Source organism: Mustela lutreola, chromosome 7, assembly GCF_030435805.1.
Source record: "Mustela lutreola isolate mMusLut2 chromosome 7, mMusLut2.pri, whole genome shotgun sequence".
Taxonomy (NCBI): Eukaryota; Metazoa; Chordata; class Mammalia; order Carnivora; family Mustelidae; genus Mustela; species Mustela lutreola.
Window position 1 is genome coordinate 54,390,774 of NC_081296.1, and position 26,396 is coordinate 54,417,169.

Here is a 26,396-nt window from a genome sequence, read left to right on the forward strand (position 1 = left end):
ATGTGGGGCTTGATCCCAGGACCCTGGGATCATGACCTGAGCCAAAGGCAGAGGCTTTAACCCATTGAGCCATCCAGGTGCCCCTTTCTTTGTAAGTTTTGAATTAAGTATTTCCCTGACCTGCAGTTAAGAAAACTTAAACATCACCATATTTTTCCTTAAGGTCCTAAAATATATGTACTGTGCCACAGTTCCAGTCCTGGCCTTGTCATTGACTAAGTTTGGACAAATTCTTTAAGCCTGGCTTTTGGGTGTTTACAATGTAAAAAGTAGGTATTAGATTAGATAATTCTCTATGTGACTTATGAGCACAATAAATTATCTGATTCTGTACAAAAAAATTAAAGGTCGATACCAACTTTTTGTCACTCATCTAAAACCTTTTGTTCCAAATGAAAAAATAATTTAAGAAAATATGGACAGTAAGTGTTCCCCTCTTTTACTCATTTTCTTGGTATTTTAAGTACTCAAAAAATTTATACCAGGCTATTGGTTCATGACATCCGAAGTGTATATGTTGTGTGCTCAATTTTTTTTTTTTTTTTTTTTTTTTTTTTTAAGATTTTTTTATTTATTTATTTGTCAGAGAGAGAGCGCGAGCGAAAGCGAGCACAGGCAGACAGAGTGGAAGGCAGAATCAGAGGGAGAAGCAGGCTTCCCGCGGAGCAAGGAGCCCGATGTGGGACTCGATCCCAGGACGCTGGGATCATGACCTGAGCCGAAGGCAGCTGCTTAACCAACTGAGCCACCCAGGCGTCCCTGTGTGCTCAATTTTAAGGGCTGGGGATATTCCCAGAAGGTCTGTGCTGGTCACAAAGCAGAACACTCAAGGACTCAGCACTAAAAATATCACATAAAAATGCTTCTTTCATGCACTCATTGGAACAGGTAATTACTGTGGCAACAATAAACTAATTTGAAGTGTTAGCTGTTAATTAAGACAATGCAGAGGTGTATGGTTGTCCTTTGGTGTAACCAGAGCCTCCATTCAAACTTCATTAATCACTTTATAGTTAATGTGTTGGGGAAGGTCAAGACAATTGAGATGGAGTACCCATTGAAAGTAAACAAATTCTTTTCTCCAGGTAGAATGCCATTTGCAAAGTTAAAGGACACATTGGACTCATGCCGGGCCTTGCCTTTGTCATCCACTTCTCCTGGATGATTAAATGTTACACGGGTACTGTCATTGCAGTGTAAACCAAACCTCAGAGCGTCTTTATTGCTCGAAATCGAACCCAAACTTCCACGGATGAATTAGCGTGCGTCATAATTAAATCATCAAGCCTCTCCCTTTTAATTCACTTGGAAATAGGAGACCTTTCTTTTGGAAAAGACATCAGCTTTCTTGACAAGCTTATTAAGTTGCCAAACTATCCAATATGGTATACACATTAGACTATCTTTTAGTCATCTCCTTATCACTGCTGTTGATCTCAAATGTCCAGGTGTTGCTTGTTGTCCAAAGTAACACCACTATTCTTTTTGCAAATTTTGAATCCCTGTGTATGCATTCAACATACACAACAATATGTTTTATTTTCGTATTTCAGTCCTGGGTTAGGAATTCTAATATACAGCATTTTTAAAAGTTGATATTGGAAGAATTTATGGTGTACAGGGGGAAAATAATATATCATTAAATCTTACATATTATATTAACTATATTTGCATAGAATAAGGTTATTAACTTCCTTCAGATCACATTTCAGTTTAGCTTAGTCCAACAACTTCTCTGTCAGGCAGTGAGAAAAATAGTGTTAGTCATTATATACCAGTATATTATATGAGTTCAGATACATCATGAATCAAATCATGACCTGAAATGTAGTTTCACATTATAAAAATCTGGTATTAACATACATATATACAACATACAATTAAATGGTAACTTATTCTGGGGCACCTGGGTGGCTCAGTGGGTTAAAGCCTCTGCCTTCAGCTTGGGTCATGATCTCAGGGTCCTGGGATCGAGCCCCGCATCGGGCTCTCTGCTCAGCGGGGAGCCTGCTTCCTCTCTCTCTGCCTGCCTCTCTGACTACTTGTGATCTCTCTGTCTCTGTCAAGTAAATAAATAAAATCTTAAAAAAAAAATGGTAACTTGTTCTGAAACTAGTATAATATGAGGATTCCATTTATAAAATGTATACCACTTTATGTAAAGTATAAAAAATTTTAAAATAATTTAAGTTTTATAATTCTATTAGTATTTAATATACTAGGGAGGTTGATACTTAGAGAAAATCTTTAGACATCTTACAGACTTAAAAAACTTCAGTAAAGTGAACAGTCACCACTTAGTTTTTATAATCTTGCCTTTCTTTAAATGTGATATTCTTGAATTAATTTATAATTAATTGTTAAAAGCTAAGTTTACCTTATGTAGTTGGCTTGACCTTTGTATACTCAAATATGAAAAGCAGAACACATTTCTTTTAACACTAATATATGTAGTATTTACATACATATATATATATTTATATATTTCTAGTCTTACCTAAATTTATAACATTTTGTATGTGAAAAGTTACAAATATTTGCAGGCCTTTAATAACTAAACCATTTCTGTAAGTTGGTCACTTAAAAAACACTTGTCAGTGATTATAAAAACTTTGTAAATTTGCTAAAAAATCATTGAATTACATACTTCATTGAATCTTACATATGTAATTGCACCTTAGTAAAGCTGTTAAAAAATTTGTCAAAGCAACCAGAGATTTCTTCCAAAACAAAAGGGAGCGATGTTTTCTTTTTGATAATAGGAGAATATATGTTTTATTTTTATTTTAAGAAATGGGCAGTTTCTCCTACCAAATCATTGCCAAATCATCATTGGGAGCCTGATAAATGTATTTCGCAACTCACCAGGTTAAAGGGAATTCCCAAGAAGCTAACTTCCATTCCCACCCCCACATCTTCCCCATGCAATCACATCTTAACACAACTGGGTGAGAGGAAGAACACTGCTTTTGGCTGATGTGCAAGTCTGTACTTTTATAGACTTCCAATAATAGTGCTTGTTGATTTTGTGTGGTTTGTCTTGACATTTTTATATAAGACAGATTGTCCCTGAATAATGGTCAGAATGTACGGTCCATGTAAAAGTGGTGTGGAAGACGACGTGTCATTTAAACACAAAGGGTCTTAATGAGAAGTAATGGTATCTTATTTCTGCAAACCTTACTCCCTTAACTCTTTTTCATAAATGAATGTATTTTTGTTCCTTGATTTAAACTGTAGTTATTTCCCTTTATCCGATCATTTGAGCTTGTCTCTTTTCTAAAGCTTTTTTAATTTTGAGAGATGCCAGCTTTAGGAAAAGATGAACCACATACTTGAGCCTGATTAAGTCTGTGATCTCTTATATGAACTTATATCTTAAGCCATAGCTAATTCCGTGTGTTCTGAGAATATTTTGATGAAATGTAGGTATATAATGTATCTGTTCCTGTAATTGAAGGAAACAAAAGGAAAACCTCCCACTTTATATGGCTCTATACAGTGCTTAGCAGAAGACTTCAGAAGATCCCCCCTGCCTCCTCCCCCCCGCCCCCCCCCCCCACGCCACCCACAGTGCCAGTCAGTTGTAAGGGTCTGGAGTCAGAAGAGGTCTGACTCTTCAGACCTCTGTGGGTTTGAGGTCTAGTTCTGCCACTTACTGACTTCATGCTGTTGGGAAAACTGCTTAGCTTTTCTGGACCCCAGGGCTCTCCATTTATAAAGGGAGGATAATAATACCAGCATTACCTCAGAGGGTTATTTTAAGGTAATGTATGATGAGTCACTGTGTAAACCATGGAGCTCAATAGAAATATGAACTGCTAATGTTATTAGTGTTCTTTGAAAGTATCATATATCTCATCACTGCAGATATGTTCAGATTCACATTGATGTCCTTAACCATTCTGCAGGTTGTTTAGTATCCCAAGTGATTTTGTTATTTTTTTCCTTCCCATAGAGCATATCATGTCCCAAGTGGGAAAATATTAGCTGTAAAGGTAAGTGCTGAATAAATTTTATGAAATTCATGAAGTTCTTTATTTTAAAAGATTTTATTTTATTTTTATTTTATTTATCTAAGAGAGAGAATAAGAAAGAGCGGGGGGAGGGGGAAGGGGAAGAGGAAGAAATAGACTCCCTGCTGAACAGGGAGCCTGACACAGGACTTGATCCCAAGACCCTGAGATCATGACCTGAACCAAAGGTAGATGCTTAACGACTGAGCCACCCAGGCACCCCGAAATTCATGAAGTTCTTGATGCTCACTACTTTCTTTTCCCCTGTTAGCTTGAGTCACAGGTATCATGAAAGAGGAGATGGAGTGGTTTAACTGTTGGATGGTAGGTTATGGAAGCTATGGTCCTGTTGTGATACTCAGCTCCCTCCTCTCTCAGAGGGTACCTTCACCCCTAAAGCACTGCTTTCCCATCTGTTGAGTTATTTGTTCCTTTAGATAACATAACTCTTAGATTGTTGCTGTTAAAATATTTAAAGACAGTCAGCTTTAGTTTATTCACACCAAGAGAGGGGAGCATTCCTATAAATCATCTGCAAAACTATTTGGCCTTGTAAGTGCATTATAATTTCTCATAATTTCATACGTTTTGAATTATGTCTAAGCTAGGCTAATATTAAAATTCTTGTGCATGATTATTTAGTTGGGTATGGCAAGGTGCTAACAGCTGTTTCTGGAAAGGATTAAAAGCAATTTTAAAGGAAGACACATTTAAAAAAGAGCTACTAAAGTAGAGACTTTGAATAAATGAAAACAGTAGGTGTTTACAAATACGCTGTCTACTAGACCTGACCTTAAACTGAGCTTTAGAGAGAGGACTATATCTCACTTTATATCCCTAGGTTCTATAAAATTTATAAAACATACTAAATGCTTAAACTGAGTTGAGGGAATGATTTAAGAGTAGTTATGAATATTGAGTTTAAACTTTATCTGAGTTGATTGAATGAATGATTAAAGAGTAGATACAATTAGACATGCCTAGGTGGCTCAGTCCGTTAAGCATCTGACTCTTCGTTTTGGCTTGTGTCATGATCTCAAGGTCTTGAGATCAAGCCCGGCATCATTTTCCCCAGTCCACATGGAGTCTGCTTGAGATTCTCTCTCCCTGTGCTTCTCCTACTTGTGCTCTTTCTCTTTTTCTCTCTAAAGTGAATGAATAAATCTTTTTTTTTTTTTTTTAAGATTTTATTTATTTATTTATTTATTTGTTTGACAGACAGAGTTCACAAGTAGGCAGAGAGGCAGGCAGAGAGAGAGATTGGAGGAAGCATGCTCCCCGCCGAGCAGAGAGCCCGATCCAGGGCTCGATCCCAGAACCCCGGGATCATGACCCAAGCTGAAGGCAAGAGATTTTAACCCACTGAGCCACCCAGGTGCCCCTGAATGAATAAATCTTAAAAAATAAAAATAAATTTCTTACTTAGCCCTGAGCTTCTTGGCAGCCAAGGCAAAAACCATGTAACTTACTTAACAGTCCTACTGTGGAGAGTAGAGAGAAAGAAATGTGCTATTTCTTCAAAACCGGCGTTTTTTTTTTTTTTTTTTTAATTAAATCTTAGCAGAAATTTATTTCAAATAAAAAGACACAACAGGCTGTAAGTAAAAGGCTATATCAGCCTCTTTTTCTCTCTTAGTCTTTTTTTCTCTCTTTAATAGTTCATTTTTGGATAGTTTCTGTTGTCATATACTCAGGTTTTCGTCCACATTGTCTAATCTGCTGTTAACCTTGTTTGTTGTATTTTTCATTTCAGACGCTGTACTTTTTATCCCTAGAAGTTTGTGTGTCCTTTTTATATCTTCCACATCTTTACTTAACATGCTTAATTTTCCTTCTGTCTTCTTGAATATATGTAATGTAGTTACAGAGTATGTGGAATATGATTAACTGAATTGATGGTTTTGTCTATTAATTCCATCAGATGTAGCATTTGGGTTCAGTTTTGACTGATTGCTTCCCTCCCTCCTCATTTTGGGTTGTATTTTCTTATCTTTTTAAAAAGATTTATTTTTATTTATTTTAGAGAGAGGGTAAGCAGGTAGGGGGAGGGGCAGAGGGAGAAAGAATCCTGAAGCAGACTCTACACTGAGTGCAGAGCCTGACACAGGGTTCGATCCCAGGACTCTGAGATCATGACCCGAGCTGAAATCAGGCGTCAGCCCCTTAAGCTACTGAGCCACCCAGGTGCCCAGTTTTTTCTAATTTTTAAAAAAATCTTATCATTAAGATTGGATGCTAGTCATGCATCATAGACACTAGATTTTTTTTTTTTTTGTATTCTTATAAATATTCTTGAGCTTATTCTGAGAAGCTGTTTAGTGACTTTGAAACAGTTTAATCATTTCAAGACTTGCTTTTAAGCTTTATTAGTTGGGACCAGCCTAGTGGTTAGTTGGGAACTAATTTACCCCCACTCAATTAAGGCAGCTGTCTTCTGTATATTCTACCAGTGCTGGTGACAGTTAAGAGGTTTTCCCCCTCTCTTGTGGGAACACAGACTCCTTCTACTTAGTGTGAGATCTGGAGATTGTTTCCTCTGGTCCTTTCTGGTGGCTCTTTCCTTGCCCTCACATGGTTTCCTGACATCCAGGTACTGATTGATTATTAATCAGCTGAAGACTCCAGGGGCCCCTAGGCAGATCCCTGGAGCCCCCTCCCTTTGGCCATCTGCCAGGGAACTCTCCCTGCCTTGGCTTCCTCAGACCCCCCAATTCCATCTTGTCAGCATAGGGAGATGGCTGAGTTTTGCCTGGGATTTCCACCCTGCACAGAAGCCTGCACACTGTCCAGTTGGTAAACTAGACAATCATAGGGCCCCTCTTACTTAATTTTCCATGTCTCAAGAATCATTGTCCTTGTTTTAACTGTTTTTAATGTCTGGAAGCCTGTTAATCTTTCTGGGTTCGGTTTTGTTTTGTTTTGGATCTCTTCCTTTCTTGTCACCACTCTAGTCCAGGTGCTTGTTTTGTCTCTTGTCAGACACTGAACCGCGTTTAAAGTGCTCTCTCAAAAGTGGAAGCTACCATTTATTGATCATTTATACTCTACTAATAGGCACTCTGTGGACCCTTTCCTCATTTAATTATGAATTAATAAATAGCTTGCTGAAGGTCCCACAACCAATAGAACTAGAATTTGAAGTCGGGCAAGTCTTGCCCCAAGTTCATGCTCTCAAACTGTGTAGCATATTGCTGCTCACTATCCTCAGATCTGCCTTCCCGGAGGATAGTGCTGATCCCATCTCCTCCCCTCTCAAAAGTCTTCCAGGGCTCTACATTACTCCCAAATAAGCTAAAAATTCTATGGGCTGAAACTCAGGATCTTCCACAGTATGTCATCAGCCTGCTTTTTATAGCATTATCTCATGTGTCTGAATGCCGTGCTGCTTTTAAGTTGAACTCATTGCTTTATCTGAACCCAGGTACTTTCACACTTCAACACTTTGATTCACGTCTTTTTCTCTAATTAGAATGCCTTCACCCATGTCTCTACCTATCAAAATTCTTAACACCCTTCAGGGGTCAGCTCCAAAGCCCACTCCTGTATTGAACGCACATAGATAAATCCTGTCACATATGGTCTGTCTATCACTCACTCACTTTTTCCTTTGAACCTCTCTAGAATTCTCCGTATGTGTTTCTTATGGATGTTATCACATACTGCCTTGTATTTTGCTATTAATATACGTGTGCATTCTCTCCTTACATTGAAATCTCTTTGTAAGTAGAAAACATATCTTATTTATCTTCTTGTCTTACTCATGGAATCATGCAGAACCTTGCACTTGGCCCTACATAGAGGATTGCATGTAATAACTAGATGTTCAACACATAATTTGTTGAATGACTGAATAAATAAATTTCTTTCATTTGTTCTTCATTCATTCATCTTTTGAAGCAGCGTCTTGAAAGGTTCAGCTCACATACAAAATAAACCACAGTGTTCTTTGTATGGACCATTGCTCTCACCTAGAATAGCTCTTAGTGTGTGTGTGTGTGTGTGTGTGTGTGTGTGTGTGTATGGGTGAAATGAAAGGTTAAGAGTTAGAAGTGCATTTGATCTTTTCCTGACCCTCTCCTGACTTTTGTGTGACTTCAAGCATGTCACTTGAACCTCTCCGTGACCTCAGCTGTGCAATGGGGCTGCCTCATGTCACAGAGGGATTGTGAAGAGCAGCAAATCACAGTCCTTGTCTAAACAGAATCACCTGCAGGGTTCTGACGCCCACATAGAATGATGAGGGAAATTTAATTTCCCAAGCCAAGTGGTCAGTTGGACCAACACTTTGAATGTCTGTGGGAGCAATTAGATGAGAGTCCTTGAAAAATCTATCCGTTTTCTCTTCCTACTCAAAATATTTCTTTTTTTTGTATTTCTAAATGTTTTTACTTTTTTTAGACTAACAAAAGAATATTGTAGTGTTTCCCCTTTCAGACTTCAGAGGTGGGAAAACATCATTTCCAGTATTTTTTCTTTTTTCTGATATTTTAAAAAGACTAGAAATACCTTGGGTTTTTATTTTATACCAGTGAATTTAGAAAAATTTCTACCTTCAAGAGAACATTTTGGAAAATGCTAACAAAAGATAACTGTTTGATAATGACTAACTCATGAAATGTGTTTCTAACTCGCTTTATTGGGGAGCGGGGGTGGAGGTAAGTGAGCAGTTGCAAACAGAGCAGAAAACAAATAAAAATACTGTTAGCCATCTTGGCAAACGGAGCCTTTTTATTTCATTAATGTATTCTATAAAATCTTTCAAAGTACAGCCCAATAGATTTCCTGTTATTTTTTATTTTTTAATTGGGAAAAAGTCACCTAAGAAGAAATTTCTTAGCTTGTATATAGCATGTGCTGATTATCATTCTTTGACTGCTTTGGGTTTCTGCTGCTTTTAAACTAGCATTTAAATGGACCATTTGATTAATCATTTGTATACTGACTGTAATCCTCCCAAATTTCCTTTCTGAGTTGTACATACTGTAAAAGACAATTATGTCGCCACAGATTAAATAAGCGAATTAAAACAGAATAGAGGCTTAATTTGACCTGTGATTTTGCTTTCCTTCCCTTTAGTGGAGCGTGTGCCACTCCAGCAAATAAATGAAGTCATCCATGACAGCTTGTGATGAATTGCCGTATTTATACTGTATATTTTAATAGCCTCACACTAATTTAAATTGAGCACAGAGTAAATTATAATTCAGTCACTTGACTGCTTATATTTAACTTGACAACTCATCCTTATTTGTCCTGGAGGTGTAGTAGAGAACAGCAGAAACGCGCCCAGGTACTTTAGCTTCTCGCTTAACCCTTTCTCCCTGAAATCCTTCATGTGCAGATCCTCTCCAGTTTGAAAAAGGGAGCTCTTCCTTAGGAGGAAAAAAAATCACAATGATAATGAAGACTCGAGGAATCCATACTTTCCTTGTACTTTAAAAAAAGATTGGAATTTGCCAGGCTTTTTCCCATTGCTTTCAAATAAGGAATTGGACTTACTTTGAGTAATTAAAAGCTCTCTCCCAGGAATGCCCTAGGGAAGGAGAATTAACCTTCTACCTACAAGTCTCCCAGAAAATGGAAGAGCATTTCTGTAGAGTTATTTTAAGGTGAATTTTACGTTCCCTCTTAAGTTCCAGAAAGTACTTTATTCACTTTTGCACCGTTATGGGATCTCCACTATTCTCAATCATAAGAGATACCAAGGATGATCCAGACACACTGGAATGCAGTGGGTTGGCCCCACAAATACAGTATTACTTGCTACGCTTTAGGTCAGTGTGGCACTTTTATTTATTTTGGTGCTTTTGCCTTCGGTGTTAAATTCAGTGGTAGAAATCAAGCAGCCTCCTTCCTGTCTAGAAACAGCTTCTTATTTACAGGATTATGGTTGTAAGGAGCACTGTAATTAAATCCCACATCACTTCATGGGCAGTGCTATAAGTAAGACCCTGCGTGGGATGCTAGGTGTAGGAGTAGGGGGACTAGGGAAAGATGCCCGAGACTCAGTCCTTGCCTTTGTGGGACTTACAGCTGCTTTACCTCTCTAGGCTTGTGGTTTTAGTAGATAGGCATAAATGCCACAGCTGAATGTGAGAAGGTACAATAACAAGGGCCAGAGCTAGAAATAAATTCTGGTGGAGGGCTTTGGGGCTGGCTTCATGGAGGTGGTAGTGGCATTCAGGCTGGGTCCAAAAGATGAGAAACGTTTTTACGATTAGTAACTGGGGTGGAGTGAGGAGGCACACCTCAAGTGGGGGAACATAGGACCTGTGTGTGAGGCACCAGTACAAAGCACCCATTTCTGCGTGGGTGGTATGGGGTGAGCATGGCTGCCTTTCATATCATCTGGCTTCACATGACAGTTGGGTTTGTGGTGGGGAGAGTGGGAAAAGGAGTTGGAATAACTAGATTGTAGAAGAATTCTTTGAATGTCATGCTAGAGTGTTAATGTTATGCTAGGCCATGGGTACCTAATTAAGGTGCTTGATCCAAGGGAATGATAGGTCTGCAGCCAGTACTGTGGGGTTAATGGCAAGGTGTTGGCTCACCATGTGGAATCCCATCATTTCTGGAAGGGGGGCCTGGAGATGCAGTATGTCTCATTAGTCATACAGAGTACTGAATAAATGGCATTTTCAAAACCTTAGATAAATGGTTCTCAACCTTACTATGGGTTAGAAATCAGGTGGAGAGTTTTTTTTACAGATATTAAGATGTGGGCCCAACCCAAGATTGATTCCATTCTTCTGGGGGTAAGGCCTATACACCAGGATTTGTTTAAAGTACCTTCATGTATTGATATAAATACCTTTATATAAAAGTAATTATAACATGAAGCCAGGGTTGAGAATGACTGCTCTGGGGTAAATAATAAGTTCATTCCTTTTAGTAGTTATTTTGGGGTGAAAGAGTCCCTGTACTTGACATAGTGGTGTGAATAGTTTTGATATTTATGGCATGGAATTGAAACAACACTAGACGAATTTATTTTGTCGCTGAGTTTTATACAGGAACAAAAATGTAAGTGAATATTGTTGGCAAATGACTATTGATCGGGAGCAGTGTTTAAATGCTTCTCGGCAGTTTTGTATTACACTTACAATCTAGTTTAGTGAGAGCTTTTATAAATAACCCTAAAGCAAAAACTCTTGATAGAAACCAGCCATGCTTTTCCCCCCCACTTTCCCCTCCCCCAAGTGGATGTCAGTACCATAAAATGTGTGTTTTAGAATTATCCTTTTCTTTCCTTGCTCTATCAGCAGTTTTCAATTCATAATTTATGGGGTTTTTTTTTCTTTCCTAATGTGAGTGCATATATTCTGAGGTTGTAATACAAAATGTGGTTCAGTGTTGGATGGCCTATAACTGTGCTATCATGGTAATCATGAATGTTAAGTTTTTTCCTAGAAATGTCAAGAGCCAGAAACTCTGCCACAAATCTTAAAAATTATCTTTCACCTATTTTATTCTCAGCACTGTCCTTTTTTTTTTTTTTTAAGATTTTATTTATTTATTTCAGAGAGAGTGAGATTGAGCATGAGAGGGGAAAAGGTCAGAGGGAGAAGCTGACTCCCCAGGGAGCTGGGAGCCTGATGCGGGACTCGATCCCGGAACTCCAGGATCGTGACCTGAGCCGAAGGCAGTTACTTAACCAACTGAGCCACCCAGGCACCCCAGCACTGTCTTTTTTAAGTAAAAACAATTTCCCTTGAATTGGCTTCACTGAACTGTTGAGTAAAATTTGAACAGTTGATGGTCTCCTTTCTTAAGAAACAAGTGTTTGAAGTTACTTTATTCTAAGTAAACTTGTAAATTGTTTTACATTTCCATGTTACCAATCTTCCTCAGTGGTTGATACTTCAAGGAAAAACCGTAAACCACCAGGACATTCTAAGAGGCATCTGGGAATCAGGGAGGGACCTTGACATTGCTAGGCTGTGTGGCTTCTCAGCACCTTGGTTTCCTCCTTCAAAACAAGAGAATTAGATGAAATCACTTCTGTGGCTCCTTCAAGCTCCAGCATTTTATTACAGTATTAGCAAAGGAACATGACTTTGAAAGATATAAAAAGGTGACATGTTTTTAAAACTATTTCCTCATAGCAAAAAAAAAAAAAAAAAAGTACTTTAAATTTATTTTTACTCCTCATCCTCTCTGCTTATCACCTAGTGTCTGAATTACAAGACAATTTTTTTTTTAATGGTTTCAGGGTCATTCCTTTCTTCCTTTTCTGGAAATAACCAATGTGGCCAAAATAGGGTGTATAAATTAAGGGTGTTATAACTTAACTGACTTTTAAAGCCATTAATACTGACCTTTGAGACCTGGCTTTTTCCTTGGTCCCATCAATCACTTCTGTACCACCTCCCGCAATACAAAGGGTTAGGCAGATGTGAGTACAGTTCGTATTCCTGGGGGTTATAGTAGTGGAGAGGAAAAAGAGGAGCAATGAAGAGAGGAAAAAACATATTTTTTCCTTTTTGTATTTCATAGTGAGTATAGCTATACTTAATTTAAAGGTGAATATATGTGTAAATGTTGATTCCTTTGTGTATTTAGGTCATACTACTAGATATTACACTGGAACTTCAGAAGCAAATTATGTCTGAATTGGAAATTCTTTATAAGGTAATCTTTTCTTGGGCATTTTCTCTCAAAAAGCATCTTACGGTATTGGCTTGCAGGTTTGTTTGTTTTTTTAACTACCTTTGTCTTATTTTTGTTACAGTGTGATTCATCATATATCATAGGGTTTTATGGTGCATTTTTCGTAGAAAACAGGATTTCAATATGTACAGAATTCATGGATGGTGAGTTTTCCCTATTATAATACTTTAAAAATGATTTGGGAGGTAGTGTACTTTAAAACCTGGTTCTGATATAGATGTCAAGTAAAATTAAAAATAATTAATATATACTAATAATTATCTCCTTTATACTCTAAAACATCTCAGTGTTAGAGGTTCCTGGTGTTAAATATTTACAGCTGAGCTATAATTTCAAGAATGTAATTTCATTTACTTTTATTGAAAATTTAAATAGAACAGATTAAATGCTGGTCTAATCGGTAGTTTGATATTTGATTCTTCCCTACAATCTGTCTTTACTTGCAAAACAGATGTTCTGTTCTTTTAATGTTTCAATAGCCAAAACAGATTTTCTTTTAAAGAAATCTATTAACCCAATGTCCTGTGTCTTTTAGAAAGAAATCGGTTCTTAATTGCAAGATAAGAAATTGTTTTTCAACACAGCTGTTTAGCTAAGATGTGTTTAGTTTTCTTTGGACTCTAGCCCTTTCCTTTCATCTGTATTTTTCATTCATTTCTATGTTGGTAACTCTTTCTTGATCTGAATATTTGGGCAAAATGCAGATTCCTTGGTACCCTATCCCTGAAGTGATGTTGTCATTGTTATTTACCCATTTTAAATGTCTTTAGATTTTACATATTCAGTTTTTCAGTGTCTAGCACATTAAAACTCAACTTTCAGGGTGCCTGGGTGGCTCAGTGGGTTAAAGCCTCTGCCTTCAGCTCAGGTGATGATCCCGGGGTCCTGGGATCAAGCCCCACATTGGGCTGTCTACTCAACGGGGAGCCTGCTTCCTCCTCATTCTCTGCCTGCCTCTTTGCCTACTTGTGATCTCTGTCTCTTAAATAAATAAATAAAATCTTTAAAAAAAAATCGGCTTTTTTTTTATACTCAGTTCTTTTGGGGGATTCTCAGTCTGTCACTAAAGCAACAAGTTCATGTGTTGTAAGACTTTTTAACAAGCCAACATTGGTACATTGCTACTCTAATAAGGTATATCATGTGTCCTAAATTCAGTTTCATTAAAATACGTATTTATTGAGATGGCATATTTAATCACCATACAACTCACCATTTTGACATATACAATTCAGTGGTTTTGAGTATATTCACAAGGTTGTGCTACCTCACCATCACTAATTCTAAAACATTTTGATCACCCCAGAAACAACCTTAGCTGTTAGCAGCCACTCACTCTTCCTTCTTTCCTCTAGTCTGTGGCAACAATTAATCTACTTTCCATCTCCAGATTTCCTTATTTTGGACTTCTTATGTAAATGGAACCACGCAGCAGGTGGCCTTTGTGCCTGCCTTCTTATACTTAGGTTTATCCGTGTTGTAGCATGTACCAGTATTTTATCCCTTTTTATGGCCAAATAATAACCCATTGTGTGGACCTACCACATTTCATTCATTCATTTATCAGTTGATGGGCACTTGGGATGTTTCCACTTTTGGGCTGGTAAGAAAAATGCTGCTCTGCATTTGTGTACAAGTTTTTGTGTAGACATACGTTTTCAGTCTTTTGAGTGTATAGGTCTAGGAGTTAAATTGCTGGGCCATATGGTAACTCTGTGTGTAATTTTCTGGGGAACTGCCAAACTGTTGCATTCTATTTCACACCATTTGCCTGTGTAGCTGCAATGTATGAGGGTTCCAATTCCTCCATGTTTTTGCCAATACTTGTTATTGTGTGTGTGTGTTTTTTTTTAATAGCCTGGTGAGTTTTGATTTAGATTTCCTAATGACTGATGACGTTGACAGTGTTTGTATATGCTTATTGGCCATTGGTATACCTTCCTTGGAGAAATGTGTATTCAAATCCTTTGTCTATCTTTACCTGGCTTATTTGTGTTTTTATTGTTGAGTTTTTTTTTTTTTTTTAAGATTTATTTATTTATTTGACAGAGAGAGATCACAGGTAGGCTGAGAGAGAGGGGCAAGTAGGCTCCCTCTTGAGCAGAGAGCCTGATCCACAGCTAGATCCCAGGACCCTGAGATCAGAACCTGAGCCAAAGGCAGAGGCTTAACCCACTGAGCCACCCAGCCGCCGCTTTATTGTTGGGTTTTGAGAATTCTTTTTATATTCTGAATACTAGGCTTGTATCAGATGTATGATTTGCAAATATTTTCTTCCATTCTGTCAGTTGTCTTTTCATTTTCTTGGTAGTGTCCTTTGAGGCATGTAAGTTTTAAAATTTGATGAAGTTTAGTTCATCTGTTTTTTCCTTTGGTTGCTTTAGATGTCATATGTAAGAAACTATTGAAAATTTACACCTGTTTTCTTCTAAGAGCTTTATAATTTTTGCTCTTACATTTAAGTTTTTGATCTATTTTTAGTTCATTTTTGTGTATGGTATAGAGTCTAAACCGTTCTTTTCTTTGTGAATATCCAGTTAGTCCTAGCAACATTTGTTAAAAAGATTATTCTTTCTCATTGAATTTTCTTGGCACTCGTCAAAAATTTATTGACCATGAAATGCATTTCTGGGCTCTTGATTCTCTTCCATTGATCTATTTTCCCATCCTTGTGGCAGTATCAGACTGTACTTGCTTACTTTTACTTTATTATTTAAGATTATTTTAGCTTTGTAGTTAAGTTTTTAAATTAAGGCATGTGAGTACTCCAGCTTTATTCTTTCTCAAGATTATTTTGGCTATTCTGGGTCCCTTGGATTTTCATATGAATTTTATAATCAGCTTGCCAAATTTGCACACACACACCAAAAAAAGTCCAGCTAGGATTCTAATGCAGATTGCAGTGAATCTAGAGATCAGTCTGGGGAGTACTGCGAACTTAGCAATATTAAGTCTTACACTCCATGAACACAGAGTATCTTGCCATTTATTTTGATCATCTTTAATTTTTTTCAGTGATGTTTTATAGTTTTTGGTGTTCAAGTTTTACAGTTCTTTTGTTAAATTTATTCCTAAATATTCTTTGATACTATTCTATATTGAACTTTTAATTTCATTTTTAATTGTTCATTGATAGCATATAGAAATCTAAATGATTTTTGTGTATTGATTTTGTATCCTCCTACCTTGCTGAACTTGTATCTTAACCCTAATTGGTTTTCGTAGATTTCTTAAGGTCTTCTAGATAGATCATGGCACTTGCAAATAGGTGTAGTTTTTAGTTCTTTCTTTCAAATCTGGATGTTTTTTGTCTCTCTTCCTTGCTTAACTATCCTGGCTACCCTTGAGTATGGTGTCAGATAAAAGTGGTAAGAGCAGACATCTTTCTTTTGCTTCTGATCCTAGAGGAGAAGCTCTTAGTCTTTCATTATTAAGCATCGTATTAGTTGTGGGATTTTAGTAGATGTCCTTTATTGGGTTGTCAGAGTCCCCTTCTCCTCCAAGTTTCTTGAGTATTTTTATCTTAAAAAGGCATTAGATTTTTTAAAGTGGTTTTTCTGTGTTTATTGAAATGGTCATTCAGGGTGCTTGTGTGGCTCAGTTGGTTAAGTGCCTGATTTCAGTTCAGATCATGATCTCAGGGTTTTGAGATCGAGCCCCATGTCATGCTCTATGTTCAGTGCAGAGTCTGCTTAAGATTCTCTCCCTCTCTCTTGGATCCTCTCCTACCTCATGCTCTCTCTCTCTCAAATAAATAAATCTTTAAGAAAAAAAGAAAAAGAGATGGTCAGGCTTTTAAATCCATTATCCCACAATTATGGAGCATTGCATTAATTGATTTTTGCATGTTGAACCAGCCTTGTATTGCTGAGATTTTTCTTTAAACATTTGGTAGAACTCATCAGTGAAGCCATTTGGTTCTGAGGTTTTCTTTGTGAGTAGTTTTCATGGTCAAGTGTCATCTGTTGCTGATTATCAGAAGAAGTCCAAGCAGTTCTGCCCAGTGCATCTTAGTATGAAGTTCCCAAGAAATCACAGTGTAGTCAAGCATTGGATTTAATAGTGCTTTACTCACATAAAAAAAGAGACACAGCACGATCAGGCTTGGTAGTGAGTGTCAGCTCTCTGTGGCCAGCAGTGGGTCCTTCCTGGCAGCCTACGTAGGGCCCTTGGCCTACACATATTCCTTGTGCTGCAGCAAAAGGATCCTCCACCCCAACCCACTCCTGTGGCGTCAAAGATGCTGAAAGCTGGGGACATGCCTGAGGGCCATTGACACACATGCTTAAGCAAGACAAAGGAATACATTTAGTCTGAAACAGGGAAAGGTCTTTTAGAGCAAGGAGGTAAGCCCAGCACAGGCTGTGTAGGCTCTTTATCTGTTGGTAAGCACAGTGTTTTGTTTTGTTTTTTTTAAAGATTTTATTTATTTATTTGACAGAGAGAGAGACAGCGAGAGAGGGGACATAAGCAGGGGAGTAAGAGAAAGAAAAGCAGGCTTCCTGCTGAGCAGAGAGCTCGAGACGGGGCTCAATCCAGAACCCCGGGATCATGACTTGAGCCAAAGGCAGACGATTAAGGAATGAGCCACCCAGGCCCCCCTCTCAACAGTATTTTTCAGTATTTTTAATTGTAGTATAACATAGATAACGTAACATTTACCATATTAATAACCATTTTTAGGGGCACCTGGGTGGCTCAGTGAGTTAAAGCCTCTGCCTTCGGCTCCGGTCATGATCCCAGGGTCCTGGGATTGAGCCCCACATCGGACTCTCTGCTCGGTAGGGAGCCTGCCTCCCCCTCCCTCTCTGTGCCTGTCTCTCTGCCTACTTGTGATTTCTGTCTGTCAAATAAATAAAATCTTAAAAAAAAATAAATAACCATTTTTAAGTGTGTAGCTCATCAGCATTAACTGCCACCATCTATCTCCAGAACTCTTTGCATCTTGCACACCTGAGATGCTGTACCCAATAAACAATAACTCCTTATTGCTTCCTACCCCTGGCACCCAACATTTGATTTTTGTTTGTATGAATTCTGTGAATTGGATTACTCTAGGCACCTAATTTAAGTGGAATCATACTGTATTTGTCTTTTGGGCACTGGCATATTTCAGTTTGCATAATGTCTTTAAGTTCATTCCATGCTGTGGTGTGTCAAATTTTTTTTTTCTTTTTTAAGACTAAATAATATTTCTGAGTAGTTTTTTTATTACCAATCTCTTTACTAATTATAGGTAGTTACAGGTTTATTCAGAATATCTGTTTCTTCTTGAGTCAGTTTTGATAGTTGGTGGCTTTCCAAAATTTGTTCATTTCACCTAAATTATCTAATTTGCTGATATACAGTTGTTTTAGTATTCTTTTACAATCATTTTTATTTCTGTAAAGTTAGTATTAATTTTCCTTTTTTATTCCAGAATTTAGTAATTTGAGTCTTCTGTTTTTTTTTTTCTTGGTCACTGTAGCTAAAATTTGGTCAGTTTCTTTGTCTTTTTCAAAGAAACAACTTTTGGTTTCTTTGGTTTTCTTTATTTTTCTATTCTTATGTAATTTATCTCTGCTCTACTATTTATTTCTTCATCTACTAATTTTGGGTTTAGTTTGCTCTTCTTTTTCTAGCTTTTTAGGGTGCAAAGTTAGGATGCTGATTTGAGATCTTTCTTATTTAATGTAGGTATTTGCAGGTATACATTTCCCTCTAAGCACTGCTTTAGCTACATCCTAGAAGTTTTGATATGTTGTGTTTTCATTTTCGTTTATTTCAAAGTATCTTCTAATTCCCACAAAGAAAATCCTTTGCAGTTTCTCTCTTGACCCATTTTCAATTAAGAGTGTATCATTTTCCACATTGAATGTCCTTCTCTTGTTGATTTCTAATATTCTTTTGAGGTCGGGAACATACTTTATATGATTTTGGTCCTTTTAAATTTATTGAGATTTGTTTTATGCCTTAATATTATATATTTTGGAGAATGTTTCATTTGCACCTGAGAAAAGTGTATTCTGCTATTGTTTGGTGAGATGTTCTTTAGATGTCTGTTAGGTCTAGTTGATTTACAGCTTAAGTGTTTTGTTTTCTTATTTCTCTTCAGTATATTTCTATTCATTTTTGAAAGTGGATATTCTTCTGCATGTGGCTATCCAAGGTGATTAGCACTGGGTGTTATACACAACTTGTTGAACACTGCATCAAAATCTAATGATGTACTATAATTTGGCTAATTGAACATAATGTTAAAAAAACAAGTGGGATATTGAAGTCTCCAAGTAATATTTTTTGTTATCTTGTAATATTTTTTGTTATCTATCACTTCAATTTATGTTTCACATGTTCTTTTGTTAGGTGCATATGTGTTTATAATTGTTCCATCTTCACAATGGATTGACTCTTTTATCATTATAAAATGTGTTTGTCTGTAGTTACTATATTTGTCTGAAAGTCTGTTTTGTCTAATATTAGTATGGTCATTCCAACTCCCTGTTGATTACTATTAGCTTGTTATATCTTTTGCTATTCTTTGGCCTTAAACCTATTTGAGTCGTTGAATCTAAAGTGCATTGCTCGTAGACATCATAGAGTTGGGTCATTTTTTAATCTCTTCTGCCAGTCTGTCAGTACTTAATCCATTTACATTTAATGTAGTTACCAAGAGCATCTGGGTGGCTTAGTCGGTTAAGTGTCCGACCCTTGGTTTCAGCTGAGGTCATGATCTTGGGGTCTTGAGATGGAGCCCCACATCAGACTCTGCGCTCAGTGTGGAGTCTGCTTGGGATTCTTTCTCCCTCTGCTCTTTCCCCCTCCAAAATAATAACTAAATCTTTAATATAATTACCAGAAAGGTAGGTTTCATAGCTGTCATTTTACTACTTGTTTTCTTTAAGTCTTACATCTTTTATGTTCCTGTTTCTCCATTACTGCTGTATTTTATGTTAAATAGATATTTTTTAATGTATTGTTTAAATTCTCTTGTGGTTTCTTTTACTGTATTTTTTGAGTTATATTTCTGGTTTTCCTAGAGATTATAATTAACATTTTATCTTGTAATAACTTAGTTCAGATTAATACCGACTTTTTTTTTAGTACATAAAAACACTGCTCCTCTATAGCTCCATTCTTTCCCTCTCCTTTGTGCTGTTATTGCCATATAAGTTACATCTTTATAGGTTGTATGCTTATTAACACAGATTATACTTATTGTTTTATGCTGTTCTCTTTTAAATCAGATAGGAGAAAAAGTCTTAAAAACAAAAAATACACTTATCTTGTCTTTTATGTCTACCTTATAGTGACCTTTACCAGTGTACTGTATTTCTTTGTGTGGATTTGAGTTACTGTCTGGTAACTTTCCTCTGAAATTCTTTCAGTCTGAAGGACTCCCTTTCATTTCTTTAAAGATTTTATTTTTTTATTTTAGAGAGAATGAGGTCAAGCAAGGGGGGAGGAGCAGAGGGAAGGGAAGAGGCAGAGCATCTCCAGCAGACTCCAGGCTGAGCACAGAGCTCTACGTGGGGCTCCATCTCAGGACCCTGGGATCATGACCTGAGCTGAAACCAAGAATCAGACACTTAACTGACTGAGCCACCCAGGCGCCCCAAAGTTGACACATTTATAATACTTTAAGTCCTTACCTTAAAACATTCACTTGATCATCTAGATTTACCTGTCTTTTTTGAGATGACTCCTTTCTGGACTTCAGCTGCCTAAAGCCCCTCCCTAACCACTCCTTGGCAGCTTCCCTTTCCTTCATGCTAATCAGTCCCTGAACACTAAAATTTCCCACTTTTTGCAATTTGTTCTCCAGTTCCCATCTTTCTGTTATTTACTACATCAGCTCTCCTACAATTTCATTCCCCTTTCCCAGATTGGACTTCCTCCTTCCAAGATCTTGTAGACTTTCAGGTATGAGCTCTCCTAGTTGCTTTTGCCTCCACCTGTAGCTTAGTCACATATGCACCCACTTGGCCCTCCCTGCACATGAAGGGCTGCCCGAGGTCAGGTGGCGCATCCCTTGCTGGTGTTCTCTCCACCCGTCACCCTCTCTCTTTTGGATCTTCCTTCTCTATAATACAGCAAAATATACTCAGAAATCTATGGACCAAAAACTGTGGACCACGTTCTATCATTTCCCTTCCCATTGCCGTTAAACTTCTTGACAACTTTCTCCCAACCCTAGTACTATTTCTTTAGTGTAGATTCTCACTGTTTTAATTCTTATATTAGTCCTTTGTCTCTATTTATTGAGCACTTTCCTTCAGACACTGTTCTAAACCTGGGAATACAATAGTGAATAGGACTTAATTCCTGTCATTGTGGCACTTAAATTCTAGAAGGGGAGGTTAAGAAGAAACACACAGTACACTCTCCGAGAGGGATAGATCTTCCTAGAACATAAAGCAGGGCAGATGATGACTATAGGAGAGGAGGAGCTAGAGAGGATGGTCACAGGTGGCTTTTTTATGGGAGTGATATTTTAGCAGAGACTTCAGTGTCAATGAGGCATACAGGGAAGATCACAGGGAACATCTTCAAGGAAGACGATCTGGTATAAATGCACAAGGTGGGAGCAAGTTGGTGTAATCAGGGCCCCACAAGAAGGCCAGAGTGACTAGCAAGTAGCGGTGCGAGGCTCTGGGGCTGGACAGGGGGCCAGAGAAGTAAGCAGAAGCTAGATTGTGTAGGCCATGTAAGGAAGTTGTGTTTAAGTCTGAATTAGGGTGCCATTGGAAGGATTCAAGTAAGGAGGGCCATGATGTGTCTTCTCATTGAGTAAAACAATCTTCTCAGAAATGCTCAAATATAGCATCTCAGAATATATGCCTATGTTCTTGGATTGTCCTCTTGAGAATACATTTTTTTTTTCCCCCAGAAAACCATGTTGTAGAGGAAGAAAGGGAGTATCAAGTACTCGTACTTGAAAGAAAGGGCTCTTTGTTTTTTTCAACTAATAGGCTAAAAGAGCTGCTTCTGAAATTTTTGCTTATGGTTCCGGATTTTAATTTTATTAGTCTTGATAATAATCATGGTCATTTTAAGGAAATGGTCATTTTGGGATAATATGACAGTATTGTTGCTTTTTGTTCATTTATCTCATATTTGTGTTTATCTTACATGCAAGACACTACTTTATATTTTAGCCCAGTATTAGGTTGAGCACAGACCTTACACTGTGAATCCTTTTGGCTTAGATGCATGAAAATGATAGCCCTAAGTCATCAAGAGAAGCATATAGTTTGGCAGTTGAGATGGGGTTTTTTGCTAATATATTATCATTCTTCCTCCTGGTTCCTATGGTGGATAGTGGCATGCAATGAAATAACTGGCTTGTGTGATCTGAGGCCAGAGAACTCAGGGAAGTGACAGGTCATAGAGAGCAAACCAGTGATGTCCTCTCTGATTCATGAATAAAAGGTTTAAACCAACTATGCAACATAGAAATGAGTTTCTGAATGCGTTGAATACCAATGTTTCAGCTAAGATTAAACATCTGAGTTGTAATGGTAATATCACATTACGATGAACTGTAAAAAATGTTCACATGTAATTCTTAAGCTCTATGATGTTATGGGGAAACCTTTTAAGTGTTTGCATTTCTGGGAGTTCAAAGGCTGAGACCTTTCCTGAGCTCCGCCATCCCCTGACTCATGGCCGTGACTTTCCTTTTTGGGACTCAGTTTCCCCCACTTGTCAAAGTCATTGGACTGATCTTTAATGTCCGTCTAGCACGAATGTTGGGTGAATTGCCTTTTGGGGATAGGCCTGTGAGATAGAAGTGATAGTAAAACTCCATGACAATTCAACTGAAAACTTTCATTTTTAGCCAACGAATTATTTAATCGCACAAAGAGAACGTATTAAGCTATTAAATACCCTGGATAATTCCTCTATAGAACTGGAAGACTAGGGGCACCTTAGTGGGTCAGTGAGTTAAGTGTCTGCCTTCCGCTCAGGTCATGATTCTGGGGTCCTAGGATCGAGCCCTTTATCAGGCTCCTTGCTCAGCAGGGAGTCTCTTCCCTCTCCCCCTTCCCCTGCTTGTGCATTCTCTCTCTCTCAAATAAATAAATAAAATCTCCTTTAGGGGCACCTGAGTGGCTCAGTGGGTTAAAGCCTCTGCCTTCAGCTCAGGTCATGATCCCAGGGCCCTGGGATCGAGCCCCACATCTGGCTCTCTGCTCGGCAGGGGGCCTGCTTCTCTTTTTCTCTCTCTGCCTACCTCTCTGCCTACTTGTGATCTCTCTGTCAAATAAATAAATAAAATATTAAAAAAAAAAAACTTAAAAAAAATCTCCTTTAAAAAAAGAACTGAAAGACTGCACCTCAACTTGACTCAAAGAAAGATGAATACGTACTGTTAAATAACTCTCATACAATCATATTGTCAGTATGAGTGAAGTAGTGGTTCTCTGCCTATCTTACTGAAATTCTTCTATTACTTGTGTGAGATTGAAAATGTAACAACCATACCCAAATTTATACTTCCAAGTGAATATTGGTTCCTTTAACATAGTTACCTGGGAAAGCAGTGCAATTTGTTTTCAGCAATGTCAGTGTTGCCATGGTTCCTTCTTTTGAAACTGCCTTCAGAGCAGCTATACCTACCTGGTGAGGTTCTCATGGACTTGAGTTTATCTGTTGGTTCATTTGACAGATATTTATCAAATGGCTACTATCTGCTAGTAATGCTCATTTTCAGGTGAATGAAAACATAAAACCAGTAAACAGCACGGCCCTGTCCTCCTTCTGTTTACAGTCTAATGGTTTGGTTTTTGGAACCAATTGATTTGGGAAAGATGAAGGATGTTAGTGAATACCATTTTAGTGAAAAATATTATGAAACAGGGAGATTGGTTTTTCTTTTCTACTTCATAAAGTGGTTTTCGGAGTGATATCAAAGAGAATTTTTAAAACATTTTGAACTGAGTATGTTTGGAATAGATGGATTGCTTGTCTTGGTACTTAATTTGAAAGACAACATTCATTTAGAAAGATGTTAGTAATACTCTCTTACTTTATTATTTTTTTATGTGCATTTTGGACCTTATAGTTACCGCCCTTTGTTTAGTTAATTTGCAAATTCTAAGAGAGAGTCTTGGTTTACATTTGAGAAAAACTGTTACACAAGGTAGATAGATACCTAAATGTGGTTGACCTGTTGATCTTTAGTTTTATGTATGTATTTAATTTTGCATTAAGTAGGGAGTCATAGCCTGCCCTTGACTAGTTTATTTTGGTTTTTAAAAGTATGTGATTATACACTGGAAAATAAAATGGAAATATCTAGCTACGCTTCATCTGGTAGTATGATATTATGTCATAAATAAAATTGGACTAAAAACCAGTTTGACCTTAGACATCCAATGCACAATGTAGGAAGAGAAGAAAAAAAATATTCTCATAGTGAATACGCAGAGGAAGAACTCAATGCAGCATTCTGGTAGTTTTATTTATAATAATGCAACATATCTGTCTCTACAGGGGGCTCCTTGGATGTATATAGAAAAATTCCAGAGCATGTCCTTGGAAGAATTGCAATAGCAGTGAGTATATATGGCTTCAACCTTATGAAATTGGGGTGATTGAATCTTACTAGTCTAATCTGTTCCCCTTATATCCTCAGGATGTTTTCTTTCTCTTCAGTCCTTGTTGACTGCCAGGGCCTTTTCTGCTCTCTTTTGTCATTTTTGCATTTTCTTCTTTTTATAGACCAACCCACAGTAACAATACAGTCACATGACATACTTCAGGCTTATGGGGACTGTGACCTCTTCTGCTTTCATATGTTTACATGGCCTTAGTATGTTTGCTAACCAGTAACATTTCTAGTTTCTTCAGCAAGAAAGTTGTTTGGTATTTCAGGAAAAAAATTGAGGGTTGCTGGGGGGTGGAAGGTAGGGAGAGGGTGGTTGGGTTATGGACATTGGGGAGGGTATGTGCTGTGGTGAGTGCTATGAAATGTGTAAGCCTGATGATTCACAGACTTGTACCCCTGGGGCAAATAATACAGTATATGTTAATTTAAAAAAAAAAGCTGTTTGGGGGACATTTTGTAATATTAAGCATGTGATTAGAAAATACTTTTCAAGTCCAAATTATTAAAATAAAACTATTTATAAGAAAACACTATTCTTTTTTTTAAAATTTTTTATTTTTTATAAACATATATTTTTATCCCCAGGGGTACAGGTCTGTGAATCACCAGGTTTACACACTTCACAGCACTCACCAAAACACATACCCTCCCCAATGTCCATAATCCTACCCCTTCTCCCAAACCCCCTCCCCCCAGCAACCCTCAGTTTGTTTTGTGAGATTGAGAGTCACTTATGGTTTGTCTCCCTCCCAATCCCCTCTTGTTTCATTTATTCTTCTCCTACCCACTTAAGCCCCCATGTTGCATCACCACTTCCACATATCAGGCAGATCATATGATAGTTGTCTTTCTCTGCTTGACTTATTTCACTAAGCATGATACGCTCTAGTTCCATCCATGTTGTCGCAAATGGCAAGATTTCATTTCTTTTGATGGCTGCATAGTATTCCATTGTGTATATATACCACATCTTCTTGATCCATTCATCTGTTGATGGACATCTAGGTTCTTTCCATAGTTTGGCTATTGTGGACATTGCTGTTATAAACATTCGGGTGCATGTGCCCCTTTGGATCACTGTGTTTGTATCTTTAGGGTAAATACCCAATAGTGCAATTGCTGGGTCATAGGGCAGTTCTATTTTCAACATTTTGAGGAGCCTCCATGCTGTTTTCCAGAGTGGCTGCACCAGCTTGCTTTCCCATCAACAGTGTAGGAGGGTTCCCCTTTCTCTGCATCCTCGCCAGCATCTGTCATTTCCTGACTTGTTTATTTTAGCCATTCTGACTGGTGTGAGGTGATATCTCATTGTGGTTTTGATTTGTATTTCCCTGATGCCAAGTGATATGGAGCACTTTTTCATGTGTCTGTTGGCCATCTGGATGTCTTCTTTGCAGAAATGTCTGTTCATGTCCTCTGCCCATTTCTTGATTGGATTATTTGTTCTTTGGGTGTTGAGTTTGCTAAGTTCTTCATAGATTCTGGACACTAGTCCTTTATCTGATATGTCGTTTGCAAATATCTTCTCCCATTCTGTCAGTTGTCTTTTGATTTTGTTAACTGTTTCCTTTGCTGTGCAAAAGCTTTTGATCTTGATGAAATCCCAATAGTTCATTTTTTCCCTTGCTTCCCTTGCCTTTTGTGTTGTTCCTAGGAAGATGTTGCTGCGGCTGAGGTAGAAGAGGTTGCTTCCTGTGCTCTCCTCAAGGATTTTGATGGATTCCTTTCTCACATTGAGGTCCTTCATCCATTTTGAGTCTATTTTTGTGTGTGGTGTAAGGAAATGGTCCAATTTCATTTTTCATTTTTCTGCATGTGGCTGTCCAATTTTCCCAGCACCATTTATTGAAGAGGCTGTCTCTTTTCCATTGGACATTCTTTCCTGCTTTTTCGAAGATTAGTTGACTGTAGAGTTGAGGGTCTATTTCTGGGCTCTCTATTCTGTTCCATTAATCTATGTGTGTGTTTTTGTGCCAGTACCATGCTGTCTTGATGATGACAGCTTTGTAATAGAGCTTGAAGTCCGGAATTGTGATGCCACCAACGTTCGCTTTCTTTTTCAATATCCCTTTGGCTATTCGAGGTCTTTTCTGGTTCCATATAAATTTTAGAATTAT

The 26,396-nt window shown here is 37.7% G+C and overlaps 1 protein-coding gene across 10 annotated transcripts in view; it reads left to right on the forward strand.

Annotated features, from left to right (window-relative positions):
- The window catches only part of MAP2K5 (mitogen-activated protein kinase kinase 5), a 260,220-nt gene that overhangs the window by 81,074 nt on the left and 152,750 nt on the right, over positions 1-26,396 (forward strand). For all 10 annotated transcript variants that reach the window (XM_059180906.1, XM_059180907.1, XM_059180913.1 and 7 more), the window contains exons 9-12: positions 3,959-3,998; positions 12,579-12,647; positions 12,748-12,829; positions 24,165-24,226. In XM_059180906.1, the coding sequence (XP_059036889.1) occupies positions 3,959-3,998; positions 12,579-12,647; positions 12,748-12,829; positions 24,165-24,226 (253 nt within the window). The remainder of the gene's footprint in view (positions 1-3,958; positions 3,999-12,578; positions 12,648-12,747; positions 12,830-24,164; positions 24,227-26,396) is intronic.